At 48.9% G+C, this 27,442-nt stretch overlaps 12 protein-coding genes across 12 annotated transcripts; 5 read left to right on the top strand and 7 right to left on the bottom strand.

The window, feature by feature from the left end:
• Positions 1-98: 98 nt before the first annotated feature.
• Positions 99-293, bottom strand: N7455_005812 (uncharacterized protein; the record flags this gene model as incomplete). Its single annotated transcript, XM_065605129.1, has 1 exon — positions 99-293. The coding sequence occupies one exon, from the start codon at positions 291-293 to the stop codon at positions 99-101; it is 195 nt and encodes a 64-aa protein (XP_065462029.1).
• A 2,051-nt stretch (positions 294-2,344) lies between these two features.
• On the top strand, positions 2,345-3,649 carry N7455_005811 (bZIP transcription factor; the record flags this gene model as incomplete). Its single annotated transcript, XM_040959550.2, has 3 exons — positions 2,345-2,732; positions 2,793-3,352; positions 3,424-3,649. The coding sequence occupies 3 exons, from the start codon at positions 2,345-2,347 to the stop codon at positions 3,553-3,555; spliced, it is 1,080 nt and encodes a 359-aa protein (XP_040810071.2). The 3' UTR covers positions 3,556-3,649.
• Positions 3,650-9,074: 5,425 nt separating this feature from the next.
• N7455_005810 (casein kinase II subunit beta) lies at positions 9,075-10,175 on the bottom strand (the record flags this gene model as incomplete). Its single annotated transcript, XM_040959482.2, has 1 exon — positions 9,075-10,175. One exon carries the CDS (start codon positions 10,173-10,175, stop codon positions 9,075-9,077), a length of 1,101 nt encoding a protein of 366 aa, XP_040810020.2.
• Positions 10,176-10,974: 799 nt separating this feature from the next.
• On the bottom strand, positions 10,975-13,648 carry N7455_005809 (transcription factor domain-containing protein; the record flags this gene model as incomplete). Its single annotated transcript, XM_040959548.2, has 6 exons — positions 10,975-11,940; positions 12,002-12,253; positions 12,314-13,055; positions 13,109-13,154; positions 13,243-13,319; positions 13,494-13,648. 6 exons carry the CDS (start codon positions 13,646-13,648, stop codon positions 10,975-10,977), a joined length of 2,238 nt encoding a protein of 745 aa, XP_040810046.2.
• A 282-nt stretch (positions 13,649-13,930) lies between these two features.
• On the bottom strand, positions 13,931-15,897 carry N7455_005808 (flavin-containing monooxygenase; the record flags this gene model as incomplete). The annotated part of the gene is made up of 3 exons (XM_040959497.2): positions 13,931-14,177; positions 14,227-15,621; positions 15,677-15,897. 3 exons carry the CDS (start codon positions 15,895-15,897, stop codon positions 13,931-13,933), a joined length of 1,863 nt encoding a protein of 620 aa, XP_040810005.2.
• A 663-nt stretch (positions 15,898-16,560) lies between these two features.
• N7455_005807 (putative JmjC domain protein) lies at positions 16,561-17,599 on the top strand (the record flags this gene model as incomplete). Its single annotated transcript, XM_040959560.2, has 2 exons — positions 16,561-17,526; positions 17,579-17,599. 2 exons carry the CDS (start codon positions 16,561-16,563, stop codon positions 17,597-17,599), a joined length of 987 nt encoding a protein of 328 aa, XP_040810063.2.
• Positions 17,600-18,014: 415 nt separating this feature from the next.
• On the top strand, positions 18,015-18,617 carry N7455_005806 (uncharacterized protein; the record flags this gene model as incomplete). The annotated part of the gene is made up of 1 exon (XM_040959518.1): positions 18,015-18,617. The coding sequence occupies one exon, from the start codon at positions 18,015-18,017 to the stop codon at positions 18,615-18,617; it is 603 nt and encodes a 200-aa protein (XP_040810054.1).
• Positions 18,618-18,947: 330 nt separating this feature from the next.
• Positions 18,948-21,538, bottom strand: N7455_005805 (putative general amino acid permease (Agp2); the record flags this gene model as incomplete). Its single annotated transcript, XM_065605128.1, has 6 exons — positions 18,948-18,987; positions 19,040-19,416; positions 19,478-20,213; positions 20,269-20,491; positions 21,101-21,114; positions 21,198-21,538. 6 exons carry the CDS (start codon positions 21,536-21,538, stop codon positions 18,948-18,950), a joined length of 1,731 nt encoding a protein of 576 aa, XP_065462028.1.
• Positions 21,539-22,232: 694 nt separating this feature from the next.
• N7455_005804 (uncharacterized protein) lies at positions 22,233-22,487 on the bottom strand (the record flags this gene model as incomplete). Its single annotated transcript, XM_065605127.1, has 1 exon — positions 22,233-22,487. One exon carries the CDS (start codon positions 22,485-22,487, stop codon positions 22,233-22,235), a length of 255 nt encoding a protein of 84 aa, XP_065462027.1.
• Positions 22,488-23,069: 582 nt separating this feature from the next.
• N7455_005803 (putative progesterone binding protein) lies at positions 23,070-23,614 on the top strand (the record flags this gene model as incomplete). Its single annotated transcript, XM_040959529.1, has 3 exons — positions 23,070-23,175; positions 23,278-23,373; positions 23,436-23,614. 3 exons carry the CDS (start codon positions 23,070-23,072, stop codon positions 23,612-23,614), a joined length of 381 nt encoding a protein of 126 aa, XP_040810012.1.
• Positions 23,615-23,837: 223 nt separating this feature from the next.
• Positions 23,838-26,057, bottom strand: N7455_005802 (mRNA-binding ribosome biosynthesis protein NOP4; the record flags this gene model as incomplete). The annotated part of the gene is made up of 1 exon (XM_040959508.2): positions 23,838-26,057. The coding sequence occupies one exon, from the start codon at positions 26,055-26,057 to the stop codon at positions 23,838-23,840; it is 2,220 nt and encodes a 739-aa protein (XP_040810053.2).
• A 193-nt stretch (positions 26,058-26,250) lies between these two features.
• N7455_005801 (DNA repair protein RAD10) lies at positions 26,251-27,207 on the top strand (the record flags this gene model as incomplete). Its single annotated transcript, XM_040959528.2, has 1 exon — positions 26,251-27,207. The coding sequence occupies one exon, from the start codon at positions 26,251-26,253 to the stop codon at positions 27,205-27,207; it is 957 nt and encodes a 318-aa protein (XP_040810011.2).
• Positions 27,208-27,442: the final 235 nt, after the last annotated feature.

The raw sequence follows: 27,442 nt of genomic DNA, 5'->3' as shown, positions 1-27,442 counted from the left end.
TGGAAGAGTAGCAATAAGCTGGATATTTGAGCCATGTTTGTTTTACAGTTGCCATGGACTCGCATTCGGGGGGTGGTGTTGTTTGATAGTGTCCAGCTTCAGCACTGGACGCCTTGTCCGACGTCCCCGACCTGGGCTAATCTATTTGAAGTAAAGTCGGATGAAGTTGGCGCGCCCAGTAGGTGCGCTTGGATGGACTTTTGCACTCGGTCCATTTCACGCTTCGTGTAACCATCCAATGCGAGAACGACAACGTGCCAGCACGACGCAAGAGGCTCGGAGATTGCCGTCATTGATATTCCTTGAGTCACAGCAAACTTCCCGAAAATAAAAAATAAAAAGAGGAAAGTTTAAAAAGGAAAGTAAAACACAATGGGGAAAAAGACGAGGCATTCTGCAGACAGGCGTGTGTCATGGGGGGTGCATCTCGGACACAGCAAGGTCGGGGGCTGCATGATAGTCCACCGCCAGGAACATTCTTCTAGATGGTTACTAGAAGGCTCAAAATGCAACCCATCCAAGCATCCGGGGACAACCATGGTATGTGAGTGGCCATAATCCCTGCAGGAGGAAGCGTTTCCACTAGGATGGCTGTGCAATGCTTAGAATTCCAGCTGGAGGCATGGACAGCATTAGCGGTGAAGACAAGTATGTACCGGGTACCTGAGCTGTTGTGTTCATTGAGCGTGTCACTAAGGTCATGGGATGCCTCTCCGACATTACTCGATCAGGAATAAGAAGGTGTCCTGCTCAGCCCTATATAGGGAGACTATGACGGGCACTTTGGGGCCACACACCTAGCGGAGTTGGTTCTTAATACGCACTACATTCCTGCTCTTAAATCCGACCCGGATTGGTGGAGAGACCCTGCAAGGCTACCTATTCATAGCCTAGTTGTCTTACCTGAAAAAGAGCCTCTTTTTTCTTTTGTGGATTTACCTCTCCCCCGCTCTCTAAACCCCCTTGTCTGGGCTACGATTAATGTCCGTATTTTTTTTGTTGGAGTCAAACAACTGGGTCTGAGCGTATCTCCGGGGACTAAAAAATAGACTAGGCAGTGGGTAAACAAACAGTGGACCTTAATTCCTAATTCCTAATCCCTAATCCCTAATTCCTAACTACGGAGAACGGAGTACGGAGACGGAGTACGGAGAGTACGGATTTATGGCGCATCATATGCCTAGATTGGTATTCGCGATGCCGCCAATCAGGCAACCAGTGGAAGCGCGTCAATGAGATCACCACAGAGGATAATAATGGTTACAATAATTATAATAAAATATAAAATATAAAATATAAAATATAAAAATAAAAATGAAAAGAAAAGAAAAGCCGCCAAGAAAAGTAAAGTGGCATTAATTATAGAAATGTTACTGAAGAAAAAGTGGCTCTATTCCAGTACAGGCATAGGGGTGAATCAATGTATACGAGCGACCCAATTGCAGTTTAAAGAGCATTTTGTAGGCGATACAGGCCCGACTTTCCAGGACGCCTAGACTCCCCAGAGACAAAGTGAACATTTGTTTTAGTTTTCTTGTCTATGGTCCTGAATATCACGCCCAAAACTCTCTAATATCCCAATATTGGAATAATCCTCAAGATCCGCCAAAGAGTCAGATCTTTATCCCCTTAGTCCGTTGCCAAGATGAAGATTAAAAAAAAAAAAACAAAAAAAACGTGGTAATGACCGTGCACATTGAAGCAACCCACGTGAGAATATAGGGAGAAAAGAAAGTAAAAAGCAAGGTGTAACCCCAAAATCCACGCAGCCCGTTTCATCCCTGGGCATATCGTGTCTCGGGCCAGTCAGGTCGAATGAGGATCACCCTCCAAGCGAACATCTGGTTAGCGTGTCCCGGCCCAACTCCAATAATCCATCCTACCGTCTTGGATTTGGATCATACGCCGTACAACTTTGGTGCTACATGTTAGATCTAAGATCCTCCCCGGTCCGCAACTGACCGGTCTGTCGGTGTTTTAGGAGTTTTGGTAGTTTTAATAGTTCTGATGGTTTTGGTTTAGCCCTGTATAGGTGGGTGTTTTAAGTGTTTCAACGTGTTGAGGTGTTTTAAAGTGTTTTAGTAGATTGATAGGCTATTAGAGTAATTAGGGGGGGGGGGGGGTTTCATAATCCCAAAGAGTGTTAATTTTGCAGTATTACCAGAGGCTGAACGTGGATCCCTGAGCAATTAATTAAAATTCCCAAAAACAATATTATAATAAAATAATAACCGGGACTTTGTGCACATGGCAGGTCGAGTCTAATGGTATTCGAGCACGGACTGAGCTGGTTATCGCGACGGGGCTTAGCTGCAAGGCCCCAAAAACCAATTCCAGCTGATCAATGGGGAGCCTTAAGAGAGTCCTCTTATTCTTATATATAAATATACTGGCATCCACTTGGCCTCGGGTCTTTAGCCTCATAGCCCCGTTATCACATCCCTCCTCCACTTTCACCTTTCTACACTTCTACACTTCTACATCTACTATACTATATTATTCCCTATTCTCTGCGCTCTATTCTGTACTTTATCTTTTGTCTCTGCTCTTAGCTTTTACCTCTTTTACCATGAATCGCTCTCCATCGTATGATGGCCGTTCAGGCTCTCGTGGTAGTCACAGCAACAGCAGCGCATTCAGTCCCAACGCCAACCCAAACGAGGACTGGACCAAGATTTCTGATCTCGCAGAGCGTCGCCGCATTCAAAACCGTATCGCCCAGCGCAACTATCGTAAGTAAAAGACAAAATCCCAGTCTCTCATACCTTTTCTGACTCGGCGCAACCCAACAGGCAAGAAACTGAAGCGCCGCTTGGAGGATCTCGAGAGACGGGCTGCAACTTCTGCTTCACCAGAACAATCACACGCAGAGCCAGTGTCTCCGAAACCATCCCCGAAGACTCGAACAAAGCAACGATCCTCCAAAACCACAGATGTCAAGCCTCACTCGCAGTCAGACCGATCTGCCTCGTACGACTACTGTTCCCCCGAGGACCGTCAAACAATGTTCGCCCAGCAATGTACTCGCCAGCTCTCTGCATCACCCCCACCAGTCTTCTCCTACCCATCCATGTCATCATATGACACCTACCGGCAATCCGTCTACTCCCAGTCCCCCATCTACCACGCCGCACCGAGCACCTACAGCGACATCGCCTACCAGACCGAGTATGGGGAGCCCGCCCCCTCGCTGGTCCCCGTGCTCCCATCTATGCAGGCCCGCAAACTGGCCTATGATGAAGACCTGATCAGTCCATTCAGCATGAGCTATGCAACCATGGCCGGGATCGATCTGTGCCAACAGCAAGCCCAGGCGCAGTCCCATTCTCAACATCAGCCTTCTGCGCTTCCGGTACATTTTCCTCGCTGAACCTACTCATCCGACCAGTCAGCTAATATCTGTCTGCGTGTTTTTTTTTCCAGATGCCAGCACTTGCATACTACGAGGACCGACCATCAACGTCACCAGAGGCATCTATTTTCACATTCCCGCTCACACCGGAATCAGCCCCATGCTCACCTCGGATGCATTATGAGTACGATCTACGGCCGTAAGGCGATCGGAGTATCGGGGACACGACAGGCCGAGCGGGTATTTCCGCCTCAGGCCCCTTGACCTCGAACGTCGGACTCGAATCCATCCGCCACGTTTTTGTTTTTTTTTTTTTTGTTTTTTTCCTGTTGCCTTCTTCCGAGCTCTCCACTCTCGATTTATTTATTTATTGTTTTTTTTTTTTTTTTCTTTTTGTTATTTGTGTTAGCCCTTTTCTTTTCTACGTGTGATGAGATAGTTGCATGCTAACTGGTGTTGATTTTTCTTTTTATTGGCGTGGTGTTAAAGGGAACAGGGATGAGCTAGGGAGCCACGTTGAATTGTTTTCTTTTCTTTTCTTTCGTTTTTTTTATTCTTTGTTTTTTTGGATCTGTTTTCTCTCTGTTTTGATTAAATGCAGATCTACAGAGTACAGATGGCGAATTTGATAGCCTCTCAACAATATATAGAATCTTTATAACCTGGGAACATTCTTATAGTGATTGGTCCAAACCCTCAACTTCACTTGCATAACTCCACGGCCCCCAAACCTCCGTGCGGGATTTTCAATTTCAGCTTAGCCAGAAACATTTTACGGCCTATCCCTCTCCGGTTCTAGAGGTCTCAACGGTGATTGACGTACCATCGATTCTTTGATGTTCCCCAGTTTGATAGCCCTAACTAGTGAAACACAGTTTAAAAATCATAAAACCACAGACCATTTTCTTAAAGCGGACAAGTTCTAGTTCATACATGACTCAAGAAATAAGTCTCGAACTCACCGAAGTCCAATAATCGTCAACTAAGGACCAGTCTACTGGGAAAAACCCCGATCCCTGCAGAAAGAGACAATACCCGCACCCCACGCAATCACTTCGTTATTCCCGACATATTGGCCCAGTTCGACTAAAACAGCCACTCAAATTTGCTTTGAAAGGATTTGGAAATTGCCTTCCAGATGGACCCGAAATTCCAATAAAATCCATCGGATGATGCAATCTCCAATCCGTAATCTGCAATATCTTCCGCCCCCATCCAATCCACTATCCTGGTTACATAGTATACTATATACGCAGAGGTACGGAGGTGGTCCGAGAATTGTGCTGCGCCTCAACTCTTCGGTTCCCCCCCCCTCATTTCAAGCATTTGTACTTTGGCTAAGGACAGCACATTAACCAAGGTCCCCTCAATACTAAAGCCGAAAATTGGAGCCAAGTAAAACATGCCTACTCTGGCGTTTCCCAACACTCGCATCCACTTCGGATTGGCGATGTTTCGCCCGGCTAGAAGGGACAGTTTACATCCGGGATCCAAAGGTCTCGGAGGTATAGCCCGCCTTTTGACTCCTCCAATGATTGCTATCCAGGTTCGGTAGCACGGCCATATGCAATAACACAAGGAAAACCTCAGATCATACTATGACGCGAAAAAAAAATCAAAATCAAAATCAATGGCCCCTCAAGATATCGGCCGGTAACGATATACTAGTCTACTAGTCTACTATTTTACTAGTCACTTGAGAATTGGGGCTGAAAAGATAGAAAATCAACAGCTTTAATTTAGGTCGTTTTTATTCCCGTTCAACCCACATGGGAGTTTAGGGGCCAGAGGCTAAAGGGCTAAATGCCTGCCAGTCGAAACCAGCCAATAACCTTCTTTTTCCTATCCTAGCTTAGCTTGGGGGCAGCATCTTCTTATCAGGGTTGGCGGCTCTGGTCTGCAGCGTTCCCGCCTATCCCCCATCCCTGACTGTGGGTCCAAATATATAAAAGAGGACCGTTGGCATTGGCCGAAAAGGAAGGTGCTTTGTAATAAATGAATATCACCCTATTCCAAATCCCCCTCTCTGCACGTTGCGCATGTTGCATGTTGCAGTGATTCACCCGCATTGTCCCCAACCTTATCTACAGAAGCCAAAAAAGGTCAACTCGGTCAATATTGCCGAGGAAGTTTGGCATGGAAGTGGGAAAGCCCGAATAAGAAAAAGGAGCAAAGGCAAAAAAAAAAACAAAGGTCTCTCAGCCTTTGCTTCCATGTTCATTGACAATTTTAGGAATGCTCGCCGAGAATAGTTACCCCGGTACTCCGTGCTCCGTACTCCGAATAGAGGGCGGGGGATATATATCTAAAGCACACATGCATACAGATACGTATACTATTACAAGGAAATCCCAGTCCGATAATAACTCCATATAGATAAAACAAACGAAAAAAAATAAAAACAAGAATATGCAACTGAAAAAGTACAATGGAACAAAGTCCCCAGAGTTATCCACTACAGATGTGACGAGCCAAGAAGCTGAATGTGAATCCCGTTGGAAAAAAAAAGATGATAATTTATGCTCAATAATCAACGAGTCAGCCTATCGCTTTTCAGACCCATAGGGCGCCTTAAGGGATATGCGCCCGTCAAACTCCACATTCTGCAGCGGGGCTGGCCGCAGTCAGCACGGGAGACCGCAGTATTGGGAACAGGAGATCTTTTAGTTTTCAAGTCTGGAGTTCTTTGTTGAATCATTTTAACCTTGACAAATGGGGAAACCAATGCGACAAGTGTATGTATATACGTATACGGTTAGTTTAGTGTCTTAATACAGAGTAGCTGTATGGAGTAGATACACTATTTTAGGATGGACATGCATAGGAAATACTCAGTTGAGCTCGGTCGAAGTCTGGCTGGATTTCGGCTTTTGGCTTTTGTTTTTGGGGGCTGGTCCAGATCGTCCAATTCATTGTTCTGGGGTAATTACCACGCATATTTGGCAGTGCGTGGCACTAATTAGGCACTGCATACTGTATTGTTGATGTACCGTATGAGCCTCTAATTATGGACATTTGAGGCAACGGAGTATTCATTGGAGGATTGAGGATTTAGGCTCGGGTTCTTCCCGGGTCAAGGGAGAATGTGCGTTAATAATGTTTACTTGATATGTTTGGACTAAAATAATAATAATAATAATAATCTTATTTACAGTTCTTCCAAGGCTTGATAAGCTCTCCGTATGGTATGCAAAGGCTTGTCTTGCTCTTACTTTCCTCCTATTTTAGTGATTATCTTAGTTGTTTCTAAATTCTGGCCCCAATGTCCCCCCACCGGAGGCCCGAAGGGCGTTTTATATTGTGGGTTGAAAGTGGCAGGTACTATGTTTAGTCTGCTCTCAATTTGCCCACACTGCTTTAAAAGCTCATTGAAATGTAATTTTAAAAGTCGGAAAAAAGAACTCGGTTAATATAGCTTGATTGGGGAAGGAAAAGCTGCTCTAGTCGTGTTGTCAGGAGTTCACTTTCGTAGACCACAGACCACAGATGATGGAATGTCGGATTGAAGTCCCCCGAAGAAGAATTCATATTTTCTTCCCTTTTTGGGGCCATCTTTTGATTTTGATAATAACATCGCTCCCACACCCGTTTGTTTGCTCTGGATTCTTTCTAGCTGCCGTCCCAGGGCTCGGTAGATGCCCCCTTGTTCTTCGTTTCCCGGGTTTCTGAAATCCGAATAATATGAGACACTAGGATGTTGGTCTTAGACAGTGCCGTCCGAGGGCGTAAATCTGCCCAAAATCAGGTCTATTCCGAGCTACTGGCATATCAAAACAAAGCAAGTCTCTATAACCAGGAGTGATAGTTGAGTAAGGTTATTGTTCTTAATCTATTAGGGCTTGAGGGAGGCAACCAAACAAGAAAAGAAACAGCACGCACATATCGTCTACACCAGGACCACAGCAAGCAAATACTTTCCCCATTCCCCGTTTAATATGCCAGATCTAGCATATTAGGATAATCAACACACTTTCAGGCTGACTGTCAAGGCATATTATCCAGTGCCAAGATATAAGATTATGCAGGGACATTAAAGTTAAAGATCTCACTATTCTTCAATGGATCTGTATATTGTCTCATATTCTGATAGAGATAGAGATATAGGAAAAAGGATAATCATAAGGGTTGGCCGGAAAGTGATAAAACATTGTTTGAGAAACTAATATAGCAACGTGAACTATATGACCGGCGGAGGTTGGCACGCTCCGGCGCAAGGAACTAAGCGCTGGAGGCTCATGAAGAAGAAGAAAACCCCATCAAAGCCCAGCAGCTGAAACCACTAGGTGTTTAACAAAAAAAGAAAACGAAGAAGAGAGGAGCGTGGCAATATACAACCCCCTTATTCAACCACCTACGGAGTACAGCAACGGAGTAGATCAACCCATAACCAAAAACAAAACTAAAGAAAACTAACGCGAACAATGCACTCATCACCCAAGACCCACTATAACAGCTCATCGACGGCACCAATCCTTGGAAATCACACGCGTCACCATCAAAGAACCGCCCTTGGCCTATGCCATATGTGCCCCATACATATGCCCCCATGTGACAGTTCCAGCGTTACACCACCAATCACAGCATTTTCATAGGAGGAACCAAGTCGAATTTATTGTTTACGCGCCCAACCCCAATAATTGACCAGGGTGGACATGCATATACATATACGCTAACCGTTATACCCAGATACGCTAAATCCCCAATGGGATTCCCAGGTGGACCGCTCATCCGCCGTTCCGCCAGTCCGTCAGTCCGTCAGTCCGGTGCACTAGGCTTAATGCGGGTTTCTTTGTATAGTAAGTACCGATTTGGATTATAAATTATACCGCCCCCGTGCTTTTTTTGATGATAAATTATGAGTGATTATCACAAATCAGATTGATAAGTGCGGAAGCATGGTGTAAGGCACGGCGCGGCCTAATACGAGACTGTTGTCATAGGTGGCACGGGCATGGATACATCCTTGACATCGGCGTCGCCGATGTGTCAAGGTCTTGCATGGGAAGCGACGAGTACGCTAACGCATGAATGGACTCGTGGACTTGCTGCATAGGATTTGGAATGTTTGAGTTTGTACAGAGTACGGAGTAATTTCAAATCAAATAGGGTTGCGTCGGGGACGCCGGTGTATACGAGGTCGTTGGGCAACGTTCATCTGCAGTTGGAGCCTCATAGATGGTGGGGGCTTAGCCTTTTCTTGCAGATCAGTAGTGAATTGCGTACTCCGTACCTGAGGCTCTGTTATTCTTATGGTGATTTGTCTTTTGATATGTGGAGGTGCCTAGGTGGGCCCTTGAATGCTGGCTCATCTGAGACCTATGGAAAGTGTGAAGCGGGGACAAAGATAGTATGGCAAGCAATGTGTACTACTATCACGCATTCAAAAAAAAAGTAATGTGCTGAGTCTACGGACAAAAAAAAAAGGAAGAATAAAAACAATGAATGGGGACAAATCGATCCTGGTAATCGAAACAAGAGGATCATGGAAGAAGGCCAGGGAAGATGCGCGCAGACAGAATCAAAGCCCAATAGATTAGAAGAAAGAAAAAAACCGAATCCCATTCAAAGCAGCGAGTAAACCAAGCTCAAACATCTGTCATCATCGTCATCAATTCCTGGACCAATCATTCCACAGTCAAGGGCATGGCACAGATCCTCCTCTGATACGGTAGACTCAAATCTTGGAAACAACCACGAATGCAAGTTTTTTTTTTTAATCATTTCATCTACCGTGCACGTCCATCGGATCTGTGGAGACTAGGGCGCCAAGGTTTTGTCGCCGGCGCCGCATCGGGGCTTTCTTGCGGTTCGCAATGGCAGCATCTTGCGATTGTTCGGGGTTCATCTCAGTATCGCCGTCCTTATCGTCGCGTGCCTCCTGCGGAGACCCGTGCTCGTGATTCCACGCCTCGTCGAGCTCGACAACGTTTTTGGGTTTCGTGCGCAGCCATTTCATGCGCGGGCCGACACGCGAGACCTCAGAGACCTTGAAGCCATAGATTCTGGGGTCATAGATCTTGCCCTGGCCGAGTCCCGGGCAGAGGTTGGGTGTCCGGACGCCGTTGATTTCTAGCGGCTGGTTTTCGGGTGTGGGCGACTGCTGACGACCTGCCGGGGTGCGTGCCAGGGAGCCAGTGCGAGACTGCGTTGATGCGCCCCGTGGCGACATCATTGACAATGCCGCATCCAGACGGGGCCCAATATCCAGATCTGGGAAGGTCATGAAGAACAGACATCCGAACGTTGTACCGAAGAATGCGCCATCGACGGAGTGGAAACGGCTGTTGGGGGGTGTATAAATATCCATGCAACCGGGGCAGAAAAGCTTAACCGTTTCGTGGCCAGGGGTGTCGGACCGGCCAACAGGGAGAACTTTGCATCCATTGCAGTTCACTCGCGGACAGGTGCCGAAATGCTGCATCTCGTACTTTTCGAGCATTTGTTGAATGCCGGGCCGCGAGGTGATATACCGTTGGTGGATCAACCCATACAGGAGCTCAGCGGAGCTCTCGATCACGCTCAAATCGCTTGCGACCCGGGCGTGTCGCCGATCGCCTGCTCTTCTATATGCAGGTTGATCACCGAGCGCATCGTCTTCATCTTCCTCCTCCTCCTCTTCCTCCTCCTCTTCCTCGTCATCCTCCGGCTCCACATCCAGGATCATCTCCAGTGCCTCCTTGTACATCGGCACCTGCGACTGAAGACCAGTCAAATTGAAGTCATCCTCGATGAAGTCCTCCGACACCTCTGCGAAAAACTCATGGCCCATCAACGAACAAAACGAGGAAATCCAGGACTCCGGCGCTCCTTCCGAGGATGACATGTCGAACGAGGCGGACACAGATGACGATAGGGTCGATTCAGACAGTTGACTCAAATCCAGCCTGTCGAGGCCGTCGGCCAACGCCGAACCTGTCTCTCTCGACACGTTGCCGAGCTGGGGGGTGAGGTCTTCGGGGATGTTGGCGAAGACGAAGTGATTTCGTCACGCGGAGGAGCTGGATCGTGGCGGGGAAGGGTATAGGAGTTGGGAGTGTGAGAATGAAAGACTTCGAGTATAATCGTAGGAGATCTTGAAGTTGATGGAGGGGCCGAAAAGCTAGACGTTCATGGCAATGTGCGGGAGGAGGGGGGAGATTGTGCGATCAACGGGAAGAGGTTGGATCTAAAGCTGAACCCCACCAATATCTTATCAGTTTCTTATGGTCTTCATATTGTAGTTTATCAGATCACTTACCAGATCTCAAAGACAGTCGGAGATTAATATTGGTGACTCGAGCCTGGAGGTTGGGTGGGTTGGTCGAATCGGGTTAGGCCCGTTCGGTTGGCGGGGGCGGTGGGCAGTTGGAGAGGGAGAGAGGCCTTCAAGGGCTGTTCACGTATTGTGACAGCTCTTGTGTGTCTGCTGTTTTCCACGATGGCAAAAGTGAAGTTAAAGCTGGCAGATTTCGATTTGCCTGGGGTGGCAGGAGTCACGTGCTAGCTGACGTGGGGGATATAGCCCTGGAGGCTGGATATGGAAGGACCATTGATATTGAAATTAAGACTCAGCTAACTAACTTTAATTTTACATTGGCTTTGTTACTACCTAGCTAAACTATCAAGGGGTATTGACTAAAATATCAAAACAAGTCCCGAATCACTCGAGCAAACTCTCCCTCGTCACCCAGAACCCCCGATAAACCTTCACCAGTGTTCTGAATTTCCCCATCCGGCCCAACGAAGCCACTAATACCATCACTGGAAGTGTTAGGCATGAAATTACCAAAAGCGCCAACAGCCTCAAACAGATTTGTCAACTCTTGACTCATTTGGAGTCCATTGAGAGGACTATTTCCAAGTTCGTTCCCACCGTTCATAGCCCCGTACATAGACAGGTCCTGGATTGGATGTCCCGCGAGACCAGCCATTGCCACCGCAGCGCTTGAATGAGCATCACTTGAGTCCGGTCCAAAAGGACGGGCGAGAACGCCAAGTTTCTCTCCGATCTTGCGTAAACCTCTGATTGTCTTCCACAACCGCTTGGAGACGTAGGACTTGGTACTGAACCCGTTGACCAGGTCGAGCGCCATGTAGAATTCATCACGGACCTGTCTGTTGAAGTCGACTGGGGCATGGGACACTGCTAGGAACAACACCGCCAATGCAGCAACCAGGAAATAGTTGAACGTTATTTGCTGGGTCCGGTAGATATCAGACATCTGGTTCAGCCGAGTGAGGACACGGACCGAGTCTTTGGCTACCTCCACAACAGTCTGGGCATGGCCTCGATCTTCCGCAATACTGGCAGCAGAATGGAGCACGGGGCGATATATCAGGATGCGCAGCTGGTTCATCCGTAGGTACAAGAGAACCCTGAGTCGCCTCATGCCTCTGCTCACGTTTTCGCCGGTTTTGGGGGAATCGACGGGATAGAACCTGAGCTCGTCTGGAACTTGCTTGTACCATTGGAGGATTTGATAATCCAGATATCCGATCTCATCACGACGGATATCAGTGGTGCCTTCAGAGCCCAAACCAGAGTACCAGATCTTAGAGCTGATCCGGTTATATAGGACCATGCAGCGCAAGTAAGGCAGCGATGCATCCTGTAGTTTTCACACGTTAGTTAATAAAGGTAACTGTGTGGCGAGAGGTACGGAGCCTTACAGGTTCTGGTAAGTTCGGATCAATATCCTCGTCTTGAATCACGAAAGGTAACCCCGTTCCTAAACTCCATCGTCTGTCCAAGCTGTAGACTGACCAGAACAGCCGAGTGATCTCGTTCCACTGCTGCTCGACTGGGAATGATTTCACCAAAGCATCCCGACGATGCAATCCCATCTCTAAGCACATCCGTGCCGCTAATCCAATAAGCCGATAAGCCATGGCATCATCATCTGTATGGTAATGGTATGTGGCCTGAAGTGGGAAACAGAGTTAGACTTGTTGATTGCGGCATTTGAAGAGACATGGGCTTACCACAATAGCAAAGAGCTGAATAGTTTTGATGGTATGAGACTCCCACAACTTCGATTCTACAAATGGCTTGACATCCAAGTAGAGCCGGTGCCCAAGTTCACTTTGACCGCCCCCCTCCACGACCAGCGTGGTGGCGAGAATCAATTTCAAAATAATTGAGTTTTCGTCATGAAGACCATCAGAGCCTGGAAACCCCCGTTGTGCAAAGCCTGTCCTGGTAGCAGCCTCTATGAAAGTGTAGAGCAGATTAGCCTGGCTGATAATCTTGGTGATATCCACCACTGGATACATGATCCCAATCTCTTCCTCGTAAACCTTACAAAGGCGCATTGCCTCTTCACGCGAGATTGTCCATATTGGATCCTTGGTAGGGTGTGTGGTTTGAAGAACCTGTCCCAGATGGGGAGGAGGTGAGCCTGTTGGAGAAACATGTGCGGTGGTCAAGTCGTCTGGGATTCCATCTTCCGCTGGTGTGATACCCATATTTTGCAAGCTAGATTTGGCCACGTCAAAGTTGAAGGCTGAGCTTGTTGGACCATGAAAGCGTGGATGGCGGGCTCGTGGCTTCGCTAGCCCGGCTTGAATTGGAGTGTAGACCGATTGAGACCCGTCGTGAGAGAGGTGCTCAAACCCTGGTGAATCAAAGGTTGGTCTCTGAGTGCGAAGGTCATTGAGATTGGTGAACAAGCTGTTGACTTGGTCTTGTAAAGTAGTGATCTGATCTGTCATTGACCGGAACTCACTAGCCCGGTTATTAGTACTAAATACTAGACGGATTTTTATTCCGTGACTTACTCCGAGTCTTTGAAGTTGTTATTACAACAATTAGGCGCATAGCGACCTGGCGAGTGGGTCAGTGCCCGAAACCGAGGATCGAACAGCTCGGACGCAAGAGCTGCGAGCCGTCAAGAGAGTCAAGAGACACATACATTCTAAATTCAGGTGACCGCACCGTTGACAAGGCATCTGGCCATTGCACTTGATCTTGCGCCGCTTGCATTCATTACTGAAAATTCCATGGTTAGCTCAGCTCTACCAACAAAGGTACCGAAGGAGAAGCCCTGGAGGCAGAATCGTATGACTTTGAATGTAAACAGCGTATCCGACCAGTCGCAAGGCTGGGTTGAAGTGACCGAGGTAACGGAAAAGAAAAAAAGTGCCGGGTCAGGCCATATCATACCATGCAATGGAGATGTAGCGATTCCGCTTTGTGCGCGCCTGCGTTCCGTTGCCTTGTTCCGCCTTTCTCTTGTTGGAATCAGACGCACCGATGGACTGATCACGGGGATCCGTTTGCGGCGGTGACATTTCCACATGAGGTGACTCTGAAGCCATGGCCTGCAGAATATTGAAGCGACTCAATGAGCAGCCGGAGAGAGATACCAGCGACTGAAGTGCGGAGAAATTCCTCTCTCGCGGGGTTTCCCCAGATTCAGCTTACTCATCGGATTACCCGGCCGGTCATTGGGCCTCGGGGCATATTTATGTTTGGAAAATATAACAATATACTAGTGTATAAGGGATCATAAAGTTGTTTATTGCATATAATCTCTCGCTTTGGAGATATTCATCAATTCCAAAACATGCAAGGCTCAAATAAACCCAAATGGGAAGATATCAACGCCTCAATTGCCAAACCGCCGAGACCAGCCACTCTTTCCCAGTCAGCAATGACTGCACCAACTGAGCCTTCTGCTGAGGATTTTGGAGCAGGAATCCAAATCCTGCGATGAGACCAAGGATAACAGAACCCTGGAGAACTTTCCGAATACCTCGCAAAACCCGACCCTTTCTCGTGAGTTTCGCAGTCCAATGCCGCCACACGGGGAACGTGCAACGCAGCCAGTAGTGAATCTGAGTGAATCTGAATACTATGTTAGTAACAAATAGAAACTAGTAAGCAAGAAACATACGGATATGTGGTTGAATTCCAACCACCGGCAGTGATATACCAGCTAGAGCAAGCCCCACGACGGAACACACTCTTCTGAAGCGCATCCTGCACCTGCCGAGTCCATTCACGCTCAGCATCCTCCGTGACTTCATACGAGTTGACATGACCGTTCAAGATCGGCTTGATGAATTTCAATGAGTAGTTTACCGCATTCTCCGTTGCGAAAATAACACTGGTATGCCCCGTTGCCGTATTCGGACCGAAAAGAAGAAAGAAGTTCGGGAAAGAATCCATTGCGATGCCCTGGTATGCCTGGGCGCCTCCACGTTTCGCCCAGACCTCTTCAAGATCCTTGCCCTCCCTACCAACAACTTTCAGTGGGTGCAGCCATTGGTTGGTTTCGAATCCGTTGGCCATGATGATCACATCAGCGGGAACCTCCCTAACCTCAACCGCATCTTCAGACTTGTGGGGTGGGTATTGGCGACCCAGACCAAGAGTCACGCTCTTCGCATTGACCTTCGTCAGAGGCTGGGTAGTTAGCTCCACATTTGGGGCATTGAGGCTGCGGTACCAGGTGCCGTCGATGATCCGTCTCTTGCAGCCTAGCCTGTAATTCGGTGTCAAGATCTCGTGGTATTCCTCCGGCGCAAGTTGGCGCATGTGGTCCAAAAACTTCTTTTCTCGCTGCGTTCGCGCTCTTCGGCCCCATGCAGTATCCGCGAACATATCGTAGAAGGTTTTCTCCAGCATGAAGAAAACAACGCTTCGCATGAACGACGCCAGTCCAGGGACGTGGGTCATCAATCTAGGTGACCATTTCTCGTACAAGGGGAGATATTTAGGAGGAATTGTATCAGGCTGGACCCACGGAGGACTTCGCATGAGTTGGGTAATGAATCGAACGTTTGCCTCTGGCTTGGCCAGCTCGGGCACTACCTGCGCGGCGCTGCAGCCAGAGCCAACCATGATGACATTCTTGTCCTTCAAATCAATCTGGTCGTTCCAGCGAGCTGTATGCATGATCTCACCTTCAAAATCTTCAATACCTGGGATGTCCTTCGGCCATGTCTTGGGTTCTACCAACCCGCCAACACCACTGACGACCACCTTGGCTCGCACAATTTCTGTCTTGACATAGATCTTGTGATGGCCATCCTGGGCTGCGATTCGGTTTCGTTCGTGCTGAGCTAAATCACCGGTTCCAGGGACAAGGTGCGAGAGTGTGACCTCCCATTCTTCGTCGTCCTCAATCCATCTAAGTTCCTTGACATCGGTATTCAACTGAATCTTGTCCACAATTTGATATCTCTCGCAGACATCTGCCATATACTGTGCAATTTCTGGACCAGATGGATTCAGTGTGGACCAGTCCTTTTTCTGGGCAAACGAGAAGGAGTAGAGTGCCGCTGGTCTTTACCTTCCGGGTAAGCTATTCAGTAAACGAACACTAGACTTGGATTACCTACATGTCGCAAGCAACTCCCGGGTATCTATTGATCCACCAGGTACCCCCAATACCGGACTGCCGGTCGAATATTCGGAATTGGTCAGTTCCCAGGACCTCTTTGAGACGGCAGCCCATGGCCACTCCCGACTCTCCAGCACCTACTATGAGGACCGGGTAGTAAGTGTGCGCATCTTTGCTGTAGACATGTCGCTTATGAATTCGGGCGATGGAAGAAGGCATGTTGCAGGTGAACACTAATTACAGGCAATCGAGTAACTGTGGAACCTGGGAGGACAAGAGTGAAATGGTAAATGTAGACACCTAACGTGGCACAAAATGCGAGAGAGTCTTTTGGCTATAAATTAGCGGATCACATGGACGACCCTTTGTCGAGCGTTTTCAACGTGCAAGAGTACAAAGTTTCTTCACAACCGCGGGGGTGCATATTGACCTCGGCCTTCATCGGTTTCATGCATCTTTATTGTGATCGACTCCCTATCTGGCTTGTCATTGGATCATTTCCACTGATTTGAAGAAATGATGCCCAGGGGAGATCGCTTTGTCCCACCGGAAATCTTAGTTTTGGTTGCCTTAGGCACCCACCGGCCGATCTGTGCAGGTTCAAGAGCTATAAGTCTAGAAGTCTAGTCTATAGGCTCTTTCCTTTCAGCTAATGACCACAAGAATATTCAACCGTTTATGCGACGTTGTGTCTTTTCAGATGTTATTTTTAGATGTCTCTTTAGCCTGGTACGAATACTTTATGTAGACTTTTCTATGTATAACCTTTGATGGCACTACCACTAGATAGACCGATAAGAATGCATGGAGATCCACTATCTCGGCTCTCCCGAGGTCCAATCTTTAATACCTCTCCAGCTTCCACCTCCCACATCGATCTGGATGAAGCTCAAGCCATGGTCAATCCGAGTCGGGGCGCGACTCTCTTGTTCCTCCCTCTATTATAACCCCCGATCAGGCGTCCGGAGCTTTTCCGCTTCTTCACTCTCTCAATACCGACCTCTAAACATCCTCGAAAATGCCACCCTAGACACCTTCCAGCAGCGATGCTTCCTACCCGAACAACCGGCAATCCTCCCACGCTCTACCTTCCAAGACCTCCCCGCCCGGAAACAATGGTTCAAACGCGCGAGCCCCGAGCCAACACCGAACCCCATTGCAAGCTTGAACGTGGAATATCTCCAGAAACACGGCGCCGATGCGTTCGTCCCGCTCGAACTCACAGAATCCACGTCGACCGACGCTGAATCTGGATCTGGATCTGATGGTGGGACAACAGAAACGCATAGTTTCCGGCAATTCCACGCGCCGCTCACTCTCTTCCTCAACTGGATGCGCACGGTCGAGACCACTCCCCAATCAACGCGGCTCTACCTAGCACAATGCCAGCTCTTGGACCTCCCACCCGTGCTTCGAGAAGATTTCCCGACACCGGAGCTTGTAGCGCGCGCGGGAAAGGGCGATGTATACGATACGAATGTCTGGATTGGACACCCGCCCACTTACACGCCGCTTCACCGCGATCCGAACCCGAACTTGTTTGTCCAGCTGGCTGGGGAGAAGGTTGTACGACTGCTTGCGCCGGCGGATGGACAGGCTGTGTTTGGGGCTGTGAGGAGGCAGCTGGGGAAGAGTGGGAGTCGGGAGGCAGCGGCTTTCCGGGGCGATGAGATGATGCAGGGGATGGAGAGGGCGTTGTTAGATGAGATTGTTTGGGGGACTCCGGTGTCTGCTGGTTCGGATGCTGGGGTTGGCTTTGAAGCGTGCCTTGGTGCCGGTGATGGCTTGTTCATTCCTAAGGGATGGTGGCATAGTATTAAGGGTGTTGGTGGGGGTGTTACAGCTTCAGTGAGTATGTTTCTTTTGGGAGGGTTTGTGTCTGTCGCTGATATCCTTGCAGGTCAACTGGTGGTTTCGATAGTTTGACATCTACGCCAATGCGGTACGTCCGCACATAAAATGTGATGCTCGGTCAGCCCTCACTTGGATCCAATTTGGATATTCTCTGCGACTGACAGAGTGAAGACAGAGAATTGGGGGCTACATGCTTGGAGAGACTTGGAGACTCTCCAGGCAGGGTCGTTCTTGGACTAGTCAGACAATAGTCGGTGACTTTTTTTGGTGGTCTTTTTTAGATCTCTTCTTAAATACTTTTTTATATCTTTTTTTCTTAGATATTTTCCTCCGTTATTGGTGTTGTAGCTTATGAAGACGGCTTTTCTACATATAACCAGTGATAACCAGGGAAGTGTGGAATCTAGAAACCGGACCCATCTCCGCAATCCTTATTTTCCTCCCTCCACCAAGTCCACCTAACCTCCCACAAACCCCGAACCATGCAAGTATCGCGCACAGTCTACCGCGCCGCTCTCCTCCACCTATCCGTCAATCCTTTCGTGCGCGCCTCAATCCCAGCTGGTACTACTACCTTGACATCCCTCAACGCGGCAACCCAAGCACCAAACACCCGGCTCTACAGCATCCTCTTCCCGCAGTGCACAACCACCTTAAAAGCATCAGACTGCACGCGCCAAACACGCACAATGTGTGACTCAAGCTCGAATTCCGACTCCGCAGCCGCTGCATCCTCCACCCCCACCACCCAAAATGCAGACACCCCAAACCAACAGACCCAAGAACAAGAACAAGAACCCAAGAAGAACCTCTACCTCCCCGCTAGTGACCCCTCAAACCCAATCGCGAACCAACAAGGCGATGGTAGCATTAAACTCGACATGAGTGGAGGCGGGACGGAGGTGAAATTGGATCATCTGGGTCCGATGGTTGTTAACGTCGATGGGACACTGTCGCAGATTGGCAACTGGCAGCAGATGACGGAGATTGAGAAGAATAATACTCTACGCGTCCTCGGGAAGCGGAATCAGAAGCGGTTGGAGGCTTTGAGGGCTAAGGAGAAGGCCGAGGGAGGGTCGGAATGAAAACATATATCGTGGAGAGCTTGACTTGGCTTTGTGTGTTGACGGGTGAGAGAGACTTCTTACTGTTCGCTGTATGTTGATATTGAATATATGTATAATAAAAGGCGTTGTTACATGTCGCCAATGTCAAATACGACTAATAATCGCGGCTATTTTTTCAAAAAAAATCATTTTCCAATAACTATATTGGGTATCATATCATAAACATATCCAGTCTAAAGTCCAAAGTAGAGATAAACCAATAAAACACTGCCAAGTGAATCAATTCGGCGTGTTCTACTCATAGGTAAATCGCAATTATCCAAAGTAGCGATGAGACCCGTGAAAGTCTTATTCAAAGATAATTTGGCACCACTTGTGTACGACAGTCCTATGGGCATTTGTTAGCACGAAATCGTAACTAGGTGAGAGGGTGCACTCACTTCGGCGGTATGACAACAAAGTCTCTGGTATACTCCTCGACTTCAGAGACACCAGTGACCAGATCGACCTCCTCGGGCTTGAGGAACTTGGTCTTGTGGAAGAATTTCCACCCGAAGTAGATAACCGGGAAGACGCCGATCATAGTGTAGGAGAAGAGGAATGTTGGGATGGACCAGTTGCCGGGAAGGAAGACGGTGTAACCACCGACAAAAGCCATGGTTGTGGTGCAGACGCAAGCGAAGTAGGCGATGTATGGCTGGAACCAGCTGCGGTATGGCAAGGTCTCCCGGGGAATGCCCTGGGCCGCGAGGGCTTTCTTGAAGCGGATGAAGGTGAAAGTGACGACGGAGAAGTTGATGAGCTGGGAGGCGGTGACCTGGATTTGGGATTAGTTGGATGCACGGGAAAGAAATTGGGACTGGGGTGAGGACTCGTACCAAATTGACAAACCAGTTTAGCACGACTGATGCACCGTTGGATACCTGCAGGAAACTCAACAGGCCGATGATGAGCACGATGCCGACACAGTAGATGGGAACACCGTTTTTGGTGCACTTGGTAAATAACTTCGGGGCTTTGCCCTCAAGCGCTAGACCGTACAGACTGCGACTGGCACAGTACATGTAACTGTTACCCGCGCTGAACGAAGCAGTGAGAATGACAGCGTTGACGATGTCTGGTAGGATGGGGATCTTTAGGCGATCCATCGAGATGACATAGGGAGAGGCGGCAGCACCGGGCTTGCCATTGTCGAAAGCATCGGCCATGGTTTTATCGTTGTACGGGACCAGAATTCCGACGCAGAGAACACCCAGAACGAAGAATGCCGTGAGACGGTAAAAGACACCGTTGAAGGCCTTAGGCAGCACCTTTCGCGGGTTAATAGTCTCACCAGCAGCCATAGAAACATAGTCGGGACCGGCGATGGTGAAACTGGCCGTGATAACAGCCGCGAGGACACCGAGGAACTTGCCGGTATCACCTGTCTTGTAGTACTCGTTGAAGGCACCTGGTTCGTTCCAGTAGCGGAAACCAAAACGATCGCCGAGCGGGTTGCCGCCTAGCATGACGATGAATGTGTAGAGGATCAGGCCTATGCTCAACAAGACTTTGCCCAGTGAGAGCCAGAACTCTGCTTCGCCGTACCATTTCACAGCAAAGAGATTCAGTATTCTGTTTCTCGTTTATTAGTCAGGATCTCGTGCGCAGGTCACAGAAGACGACAAACCCATAGAGTACAATGATAACCACGTTCATGGCTGCGATGGGAATCGCATCGGTCCAGTATTTAATGATCAAGCTGACGGCGACAATCTCGAAAGGCACCAGGGCCGCCTCGAAAATAAAGAAGTTGTACCCAGCGGCAACACCTAAAGCTTCATCGACGTAGCGGCCGGCGAATCGGATGAATGGTGAAGAGATAGGCAGGTACGTGACCATTTCAGCCAAGCCTAGAAAATAAAATGTAAGTTGGGTTGTCATACTACGCATCCAGATGGGAAAATAAGACGAGAGGAATGTTGCAGCAATTGGGCGATCGGTCGATGTTAGGGCAAGAAGCTGAACCGTTGGTGCATTTGGGATCCTATGGGATACGGTTTCAAACACGGGACGAGTGCTGCTTGTGGGAAAGATGCAAAGGGCTTGGGAAGCATAGGGGTGTTCGTACAGACGGTGATGATCAAAATCACACAACTCCTAGAGAACAGTATAAGAGTGCGAACCTTCAATGGGATATAGGCAGGAAGCAAGCAAGAGCGTTATGGACTGGGTTGGGTTCTTGGGTGTCCGACTGGCTTTCGGCAGATGCATGGGCAGCAGACGTAAGGCTAATGGTGCTTTGGTCGAGATTCATACATCTGTTTGGCATGGAAGTGCCTGGTCTAACAGCGTCCTACATCCTTGGGGATCTGAAATTGTGGAAACAGACTTTGAATCCTGTTTCTTGATGGTTTGTTGGTCGTATGGTTCCTTATTCTTTGCTTTGCCTTTTTTCTTTTTTTTTTTGCTTGATCCATTGGCGGATTTCTTTTCCATTTCTGGTATGTCCATCTACTTACCGCACACATTGATGCTGTCCAAAGTAGCAAAGTCGGGACAACCCAGGTCGAGAACCCAATAGAGTCAACAAAACAATATAACGAGGAAAATACTAACCAAAGACTGAATCCAATAAACAAACTGGCAGGGCCACTGGTCCGCAATCCAGATCCGATCTGAACGTATAAGGCTGTGCCAATTGTTCCACCGATTCCAATCAATTGTACATGACGCGGCTTGAGCTTGCGATGGGTATGGTCGTATGTAGATTCCATTGATCCGCTATCAACCGATGGCGCGCGATTGGCGCTGGATGAGTCCTTCTCGGTGACTTCCATCTCATTATTCATCTTCGCGGGTTTCGATTCGGGATCAGAGAGGCGGGTGGGCTCTGCGCTCTGTATGGCGGCGGTCATTGGGGTATGAGAGCCATACCCCGAGTTAGGAGGGTGTGACATCTTGGTGTGTGTATTTCCCGGAAAGAGCGGAGCAATAGCATAAATAAATGCGCAAAGGGGTCTAGACCGAGAATTTTTAAGAAAAAGAAATGCAGAGAAGAGAAAGCCGACAGGAATGAGAGAATTTTTTTTTTTCCTAGCTGGGTAGTATTTTCCTGTTTCGCCTTAGTGGGAATCGCCAAAATCTTGGGTCTGGACGGCAATAGGCATAGACCGAACTAAATCAGAGAGTAACGCGGCCGGTGTCTGATGTTCATCGTTTTTATCCCCACATGGCCCCTCCTGCTAGGGGGAAGGGAGGAGGAGGGGGAAGACTGGGGCTGATCACACTATATGTGCCCATTGGATTGAATACTTTGATCGGCATAAGAGGCTCCAAATCAAGAGGCCATTGATTGCAGGGATCACACGATCTAACTGACAAGGTCAGAAAGTACTGGCAAAGTATTTTCGGGGTGTTCAGGGAAATAATAACAATTATAATAATAATAATAATAGTCCCCGCGACTATCCCGTGTGGAGAGAGAGATAATTGCCGAGGTCCAAGGAGAATGGAGGTTTTCACCTGCAAGGCAATTTCCAAACTATTGTGAGAGTAAATCAAGCCCCGATTCTGAATATACTAAGTACAGCTGACTTTATATTGAACATGAATCCCTATAATCAAAACTGTGATTAAAACACCATACTATGTTCATGTCCTTTCCTTGTAGGCACTAGTGCTAGTGTCCCTAGTGCCCTCGAAGTTGTTGCCACCCGAGTTTTCGGTCGAGGGTCTGTGTTGTGGGACTTTTCCGATCCAACTTGGTGGAAAGAAGCCATCGTTATCTTCAAAATAAAGGTGGTGGATCATATCAGAGTCTGTGGAGGTCCGGCGTTGATCCGGGTCTTGATGCGCATGATGTTCGGTAGCAGAACTTGGATGTGGATGCGTGTTGGAGAACGACATTTCAAAGAATAGTATTATATTGTGCTACTGCGTGAGAGATGTGTTAAAAAAAGGTAGCCTAATAGTTGACGTTTTGAAACTCTTCTAAGGTCAGGTGCACCTGTCGAGGTATATCTTGACGTCATGAAAGTATTTCCCCATATCAGCACCCATATTCTACAAGGCTACAAGGCTAACTATATTTGGGCAAAAAGAGAGAAACTATATCTATATAGGTAGGTGTCAGCCTGCCCGAATAAGTAATCGATCACGGTCTTATCACCAATGTACATTCTACGATTGGGTCAAATCTACGGAGTAGAGGGGATATATTGTTTGTATAGGGACCGAGGGACTATTATATATATTTAGAAATATTAAGCAAAGCTAAGATCTAAGCCACCTGTCGTGTATAGAAGCGTAAATCCAATATAGACCTATACATAGGTAGAAATAAAAATATAAATGGAGTAGGCTTAAGTAGAGTGATCAATCAGACAGCCGACAGTAAGCAGCCCTGGAAGCGGCTACCTACCGACCTCGGGAAACCCCGCCAAACCCCGAGATGTTTTTCCCCCCTCAACTTCACCTTCAACGATCACAATGGTCGAACAAGACGAGTCTAAGCGTTTCACACCCAAGGTGCCAGTCGAACTCGACCCGCCCAAGGACGACCCCATTTCCGTCGAGGAATTGGCCAAATGCGACGGTATGAGAGTTTATCCGTGCACCCCTCACCGATTCCTTCCCCAATTCCCCATTTCCAATGCGCCCAGCTCAAGAATCATTGCTAATGTTTACTACACAACAGGTACCGATCCTAACCGCCCGACTCTGGTCGCTATCAAGGGTGTTGTCTTTGATGTGAGCCGGAATTCGGCTTATGGTGCCTCGGGTTCATATCGGGGTGAGTTCAGCACTGTATCAAAATTAGAATGAACAATCACACTGACTGTTATTTTCTCCTAGTCTTCGCCGGCAAGGATGCCTCCCGTGCACTTGCCTCATCCTCTCTGAAGCCCGAAGATTGTGTACCTGAGTGGTATGACCTCCCGGACAAGGAAAAGACTGTCTTGGATGAGTGGTATACTTTCTTCAGCAAGCGGTATAACATTGTCGGCAAGGTCGAAGGCGCCAAGAACACCTAAGAGCTACATCACTATGGAGAAACAGCCTTCACATGGATCGAATGTGCGACATTATATACCCAGTATGAGAAATGGATCAACAATCTAGTATCAAATCTCAAATCCATGCTTTTCGTTTTCGAAATGGTGGTATCGCGTAGGTACAAAGAACAGTTCTTCCCTCTGACTGTTGGGATAAATAATGCCTATACATTAAACAAAGTAACATGTAACATTCACGCCTTTAATTCCCCTTGCGGGACTTCCGCTTCATGCGCTTCTGTCCGATAATGCGGTTGCGCTTAGCGGCCTTGTCCTCGTCTTCATTCACCTTCTCATCTTTGGGGCTCTTTCCGTTTCCAGTCTTGCCACGCTTCGCGTCCCGTCCATCCCGGCCATCCCGGCCATCTCGTCCACCTCGTGCATCTCTTCCATCCTTTCCTTTACCACCACGAGTATCGGAGCGCTTCCTCTTTTGACCCCTCTCACCGTCACCCTCAGCATCATCCGAGCGCTTGGGCCTGGGCTCACGGGATTTAGCCTGCAGCTCATTACGGCGCTTAACGACCTGGGCGTTCTCAATGGCAAACTCAACAACGAGGCTCTTCTTCTTGTCCCGGTCATCGGGATCTTGAGCAGAAGGAGGAACTGCCATGGAGTGGCAGTTCAGCCAGCGCAAACTCATCAGTGCGTGACGGTGAGTGAAGAACTCGATGAATCCGTATCCACGACTGCGACCACCTCCAGTCTTCTCGGAGACCTTGGTACCCTCGCGAGTCTCGAAGACGACCTTGGCTTGGCGCACAATACCCATCTTCTTCTGCTTGCGCAGCTGCTCCAGCTCCTTCATAGTATCGCGGGATCGCTGCTGCTCCTCTTTTGAGAGCGGGTGGCGTGCGCCCGCCTTGACATCCTTGGCGAAGTTGACGACGGACTCTCGAGCAAGCTGCTTCAAGTCCTTGGAGTTGATGTGGCGGGGGAGGTTACGGATGGCGAGACGGGTGAGACTGAGGTGGAGAGCTGGGTTCTTCTTGATGAAGGTCTCACGCTGCTTGTAGCTGTCCTCGCGCATCTTGACTTCGGAGGGAGAGAGCTTCTTGTATAGTGGAGAGTTGGAGGGGATCGTACCCTCATTGAGAAGGTACAGACGGCGCTTGTCTGTGTCGCGGACCATACGGCGTGATACTCCCTCCTCTTCCAGCTTGGCGGCTTGGCCCTTGCTCACGGCCCGTGCGACTTGTAGGACACGGCCTTCCAGGGTGTAGCGGCCGCTGGGGTCGGAGTTTTCATCTTGAAGGACGGAGTGCTTCATAGCGGTGTTTGACTTAGGCTTGTCCTTGTTAGGAGCCATGGCTTCGGCTCCTCGGGGGGCTTCACGAATGCATGTGTTGGCGTCTTCGGGCTTCCAGAAGCAGGCGAATCCAGTGCCTCGGGGGCGCTCAGTCTCGTAGTCAAGGACTACGCGTGCGTACCGTAGCGGTCCAAAGTGAGTCTTGAAGTGGTCGTAGAGGGCCTGGTCTGTGGCGGTGAAGGGGAGGTTGCGAATGAAGATTGTGGTGGCATTTCGGTCATCCTCCTCGTCTGCCTCATCATCGTCCAAGTCGTCCAGCTCATCGAGATCGTCATCCTCATCGTCGTCTTCGTCGGAAGAGGTTTCGTCGTCTGAGGGCTCCTCCAGAACACCCTCGGGATCTTTCGTCTCAACATCATCAGACTCAGTCTCCTCCTTCTGCTCCTCCTCCTCCTCGTCGACGTCTTCCTTCTTGGTAGTTTCCCAAACGTCCTTCTCAACAGCCCAATCGACAGCGAGTTGACGTCCATCGATCTCCTTTCCGTTGATCATCTGCATTGCCTTCTCGGCGTTCTTCCGGCCACGCATGGTAATGAAACCGAAACCAGAAAGTTTGCCATTCCTCTTGGGGAGGGTAACAAACTTGACTTTTCCAAAGCTGCGGAACAGGACATTGAGATCCTCGGGCTCCTTGATACTCCACGGCAAATTGCGAACAATCAGCTTGGGTGGCAGGCCCTGCCCTCTCTCCTCTTCCTTCTGCTTCTTGGACTCGCGGGACGCAGCAGTGGGGACACTGCGTCCTATCTTTTCATCGATCTCACGTTTACGAGACTCAGCATAGTCGACGCGAATGATTTTCCCGTCAAACTTGGACCCGTTGAGTTCCTTCAGAGCGCTCTCCGCATCCTCGACATCGGCGAATGTAACGAAACCGAATCCCTTGGACGCCTTTGTCTCTTTGTCGCAGACAACAACAGCGTGCTTGATAATGTAGGATTGCGAGAAATGTTCTGCCAGGCTCTCTGTCGTGGCTGAAGTGGGTAGTGAGCGGACGAAAAGAGTTCTCTTGTTCTGTGCGGTCGCGGCCTCGGCGGCGGGTGTAGTGGCCTCGACTTTGATTTCGGGGCTCTCGGCGTCCGAGAGACGTCGTTTCTTGTGTAATTCAACCATGATGGGTTTGTTGCGACAGCGGCTTTTTTTTCTGCGGTCGAGGAAGAACAAAAAAATTAGCGGCAGAAAATTGAGGCAGATTGACCCAGGCGGTGTGGGCCCCATCCAGATAAGCCATAGCTTAATCGACTTATCAACTCTCCATTGATCGCTCTACTATTAACAACCTGGGAACAACACATTGGGGGACGAGATGGATTCCCCACGCCCTTCAGACTCCCCAGCTACAGGTGCATCTTCAAGACCGAAAGTCCAACAACCGAAACCCCAAGCACTCGCCAACCGCCCTGGTCTTTCCGCGATTCAAGTGTCCACGCGACAAAAGGGCAACCCAATCCTGACCCACATAAAGCTCATACCCTGGGAGTATGCCGACATCCCCGCGGACTATGTGGTTGGTACCACAACGTGCGCAATGTTCCTCTCCTTGAAATACCATCGCCTACACCCCGAATACATCTACTCCCGAGTGAAACAACTAGCGGGCAAATACAACCTCCGCCTCGTACTAGTGATGGTCGACATTCAAAACCACGAAGACAGTCTCAGAGAGCTATCCAAAACATCAATCATTAACAATTTAACCTTGATATTATGTTGGTCTGCACCAGAGGCTGCGCATTATCTCGAGCTCTTTAAGTCCTCGGAGAACGCACAGCCCACTGCCATTCGAGCCCAACAGGCCCAATCCTATAAAGAGTCGCTGGTGGAGTTTGTCACGGTTCCCAGAAGTATCAACAAGTCTGACGCCGCAAGTTTGATCTCCACCTTCGGCAGCTTGCAAAATGCTATCAATGCACAGCCAGAGCAGATCAGTGCTGTGCCGGGATGGGGAGAGAAAAAGGTCCAGCAATGGTGTCATGCAGTCCGAGAAGATTTCAGAGTCGAGAGCACGAAGAAGGCTTCTGCTCCTGCGGCACAACGCCAGGCTCAACTGCCAACCGTGAATGTGCATGACAGACATGATCAGAATATGGACGAAGAGGACGAAGAAGAGGCGATTCTTCGTGAAGTTCTAGCGGAAAGCAGGAAAACAGCAGCTGCGCAAACTGCACGGCCTACTGAGCCCCAGGCTGGAGGTCAACCAAGTGAAGATATGAGTGAAGGTATCGCAGCGGCACTTGCCAGGCTCAGAGACAATGCTGGTTGAGAGACGGCGTGACATCCAGTTTTGCCTTCCAAATTCTAGAGTTGGGCTTCATTCTCACCTACATGACTGCTGACTACGGCACCTTTTTGCAAATGACCATCATCCCAGGACCCTGTGGACGCAAGGACGCAACGGATTTTGTGCGCATAGCGGTCATAGCTTGAACGAGCTGGGCGATCTCATGGTCGTGATAAGTTCCCTATGTCTGAGACATAGATCTAGCTCACGGGGGCCA

The sequence above is a fragment of the Penicillium solitum genome (genome assembly GCF_028829755.1).
Source record: "Penicillium solitum strain IBT 25940 chromosome Unknown utg000003l_segment0_segment0, whole genome shotgun sequence".
Taxonomy (NCBI): Eukaryota; Fungi; Ascomycota; class Eurotiomycetes; order Eurotiales; family Aspergillaceae; genus Penicillium; species Penicillium solitum.
Note: the sequence above shows the minus strand (reverse complement) of the source record. Positions and strands in the feature narration are given on the sequence as shown.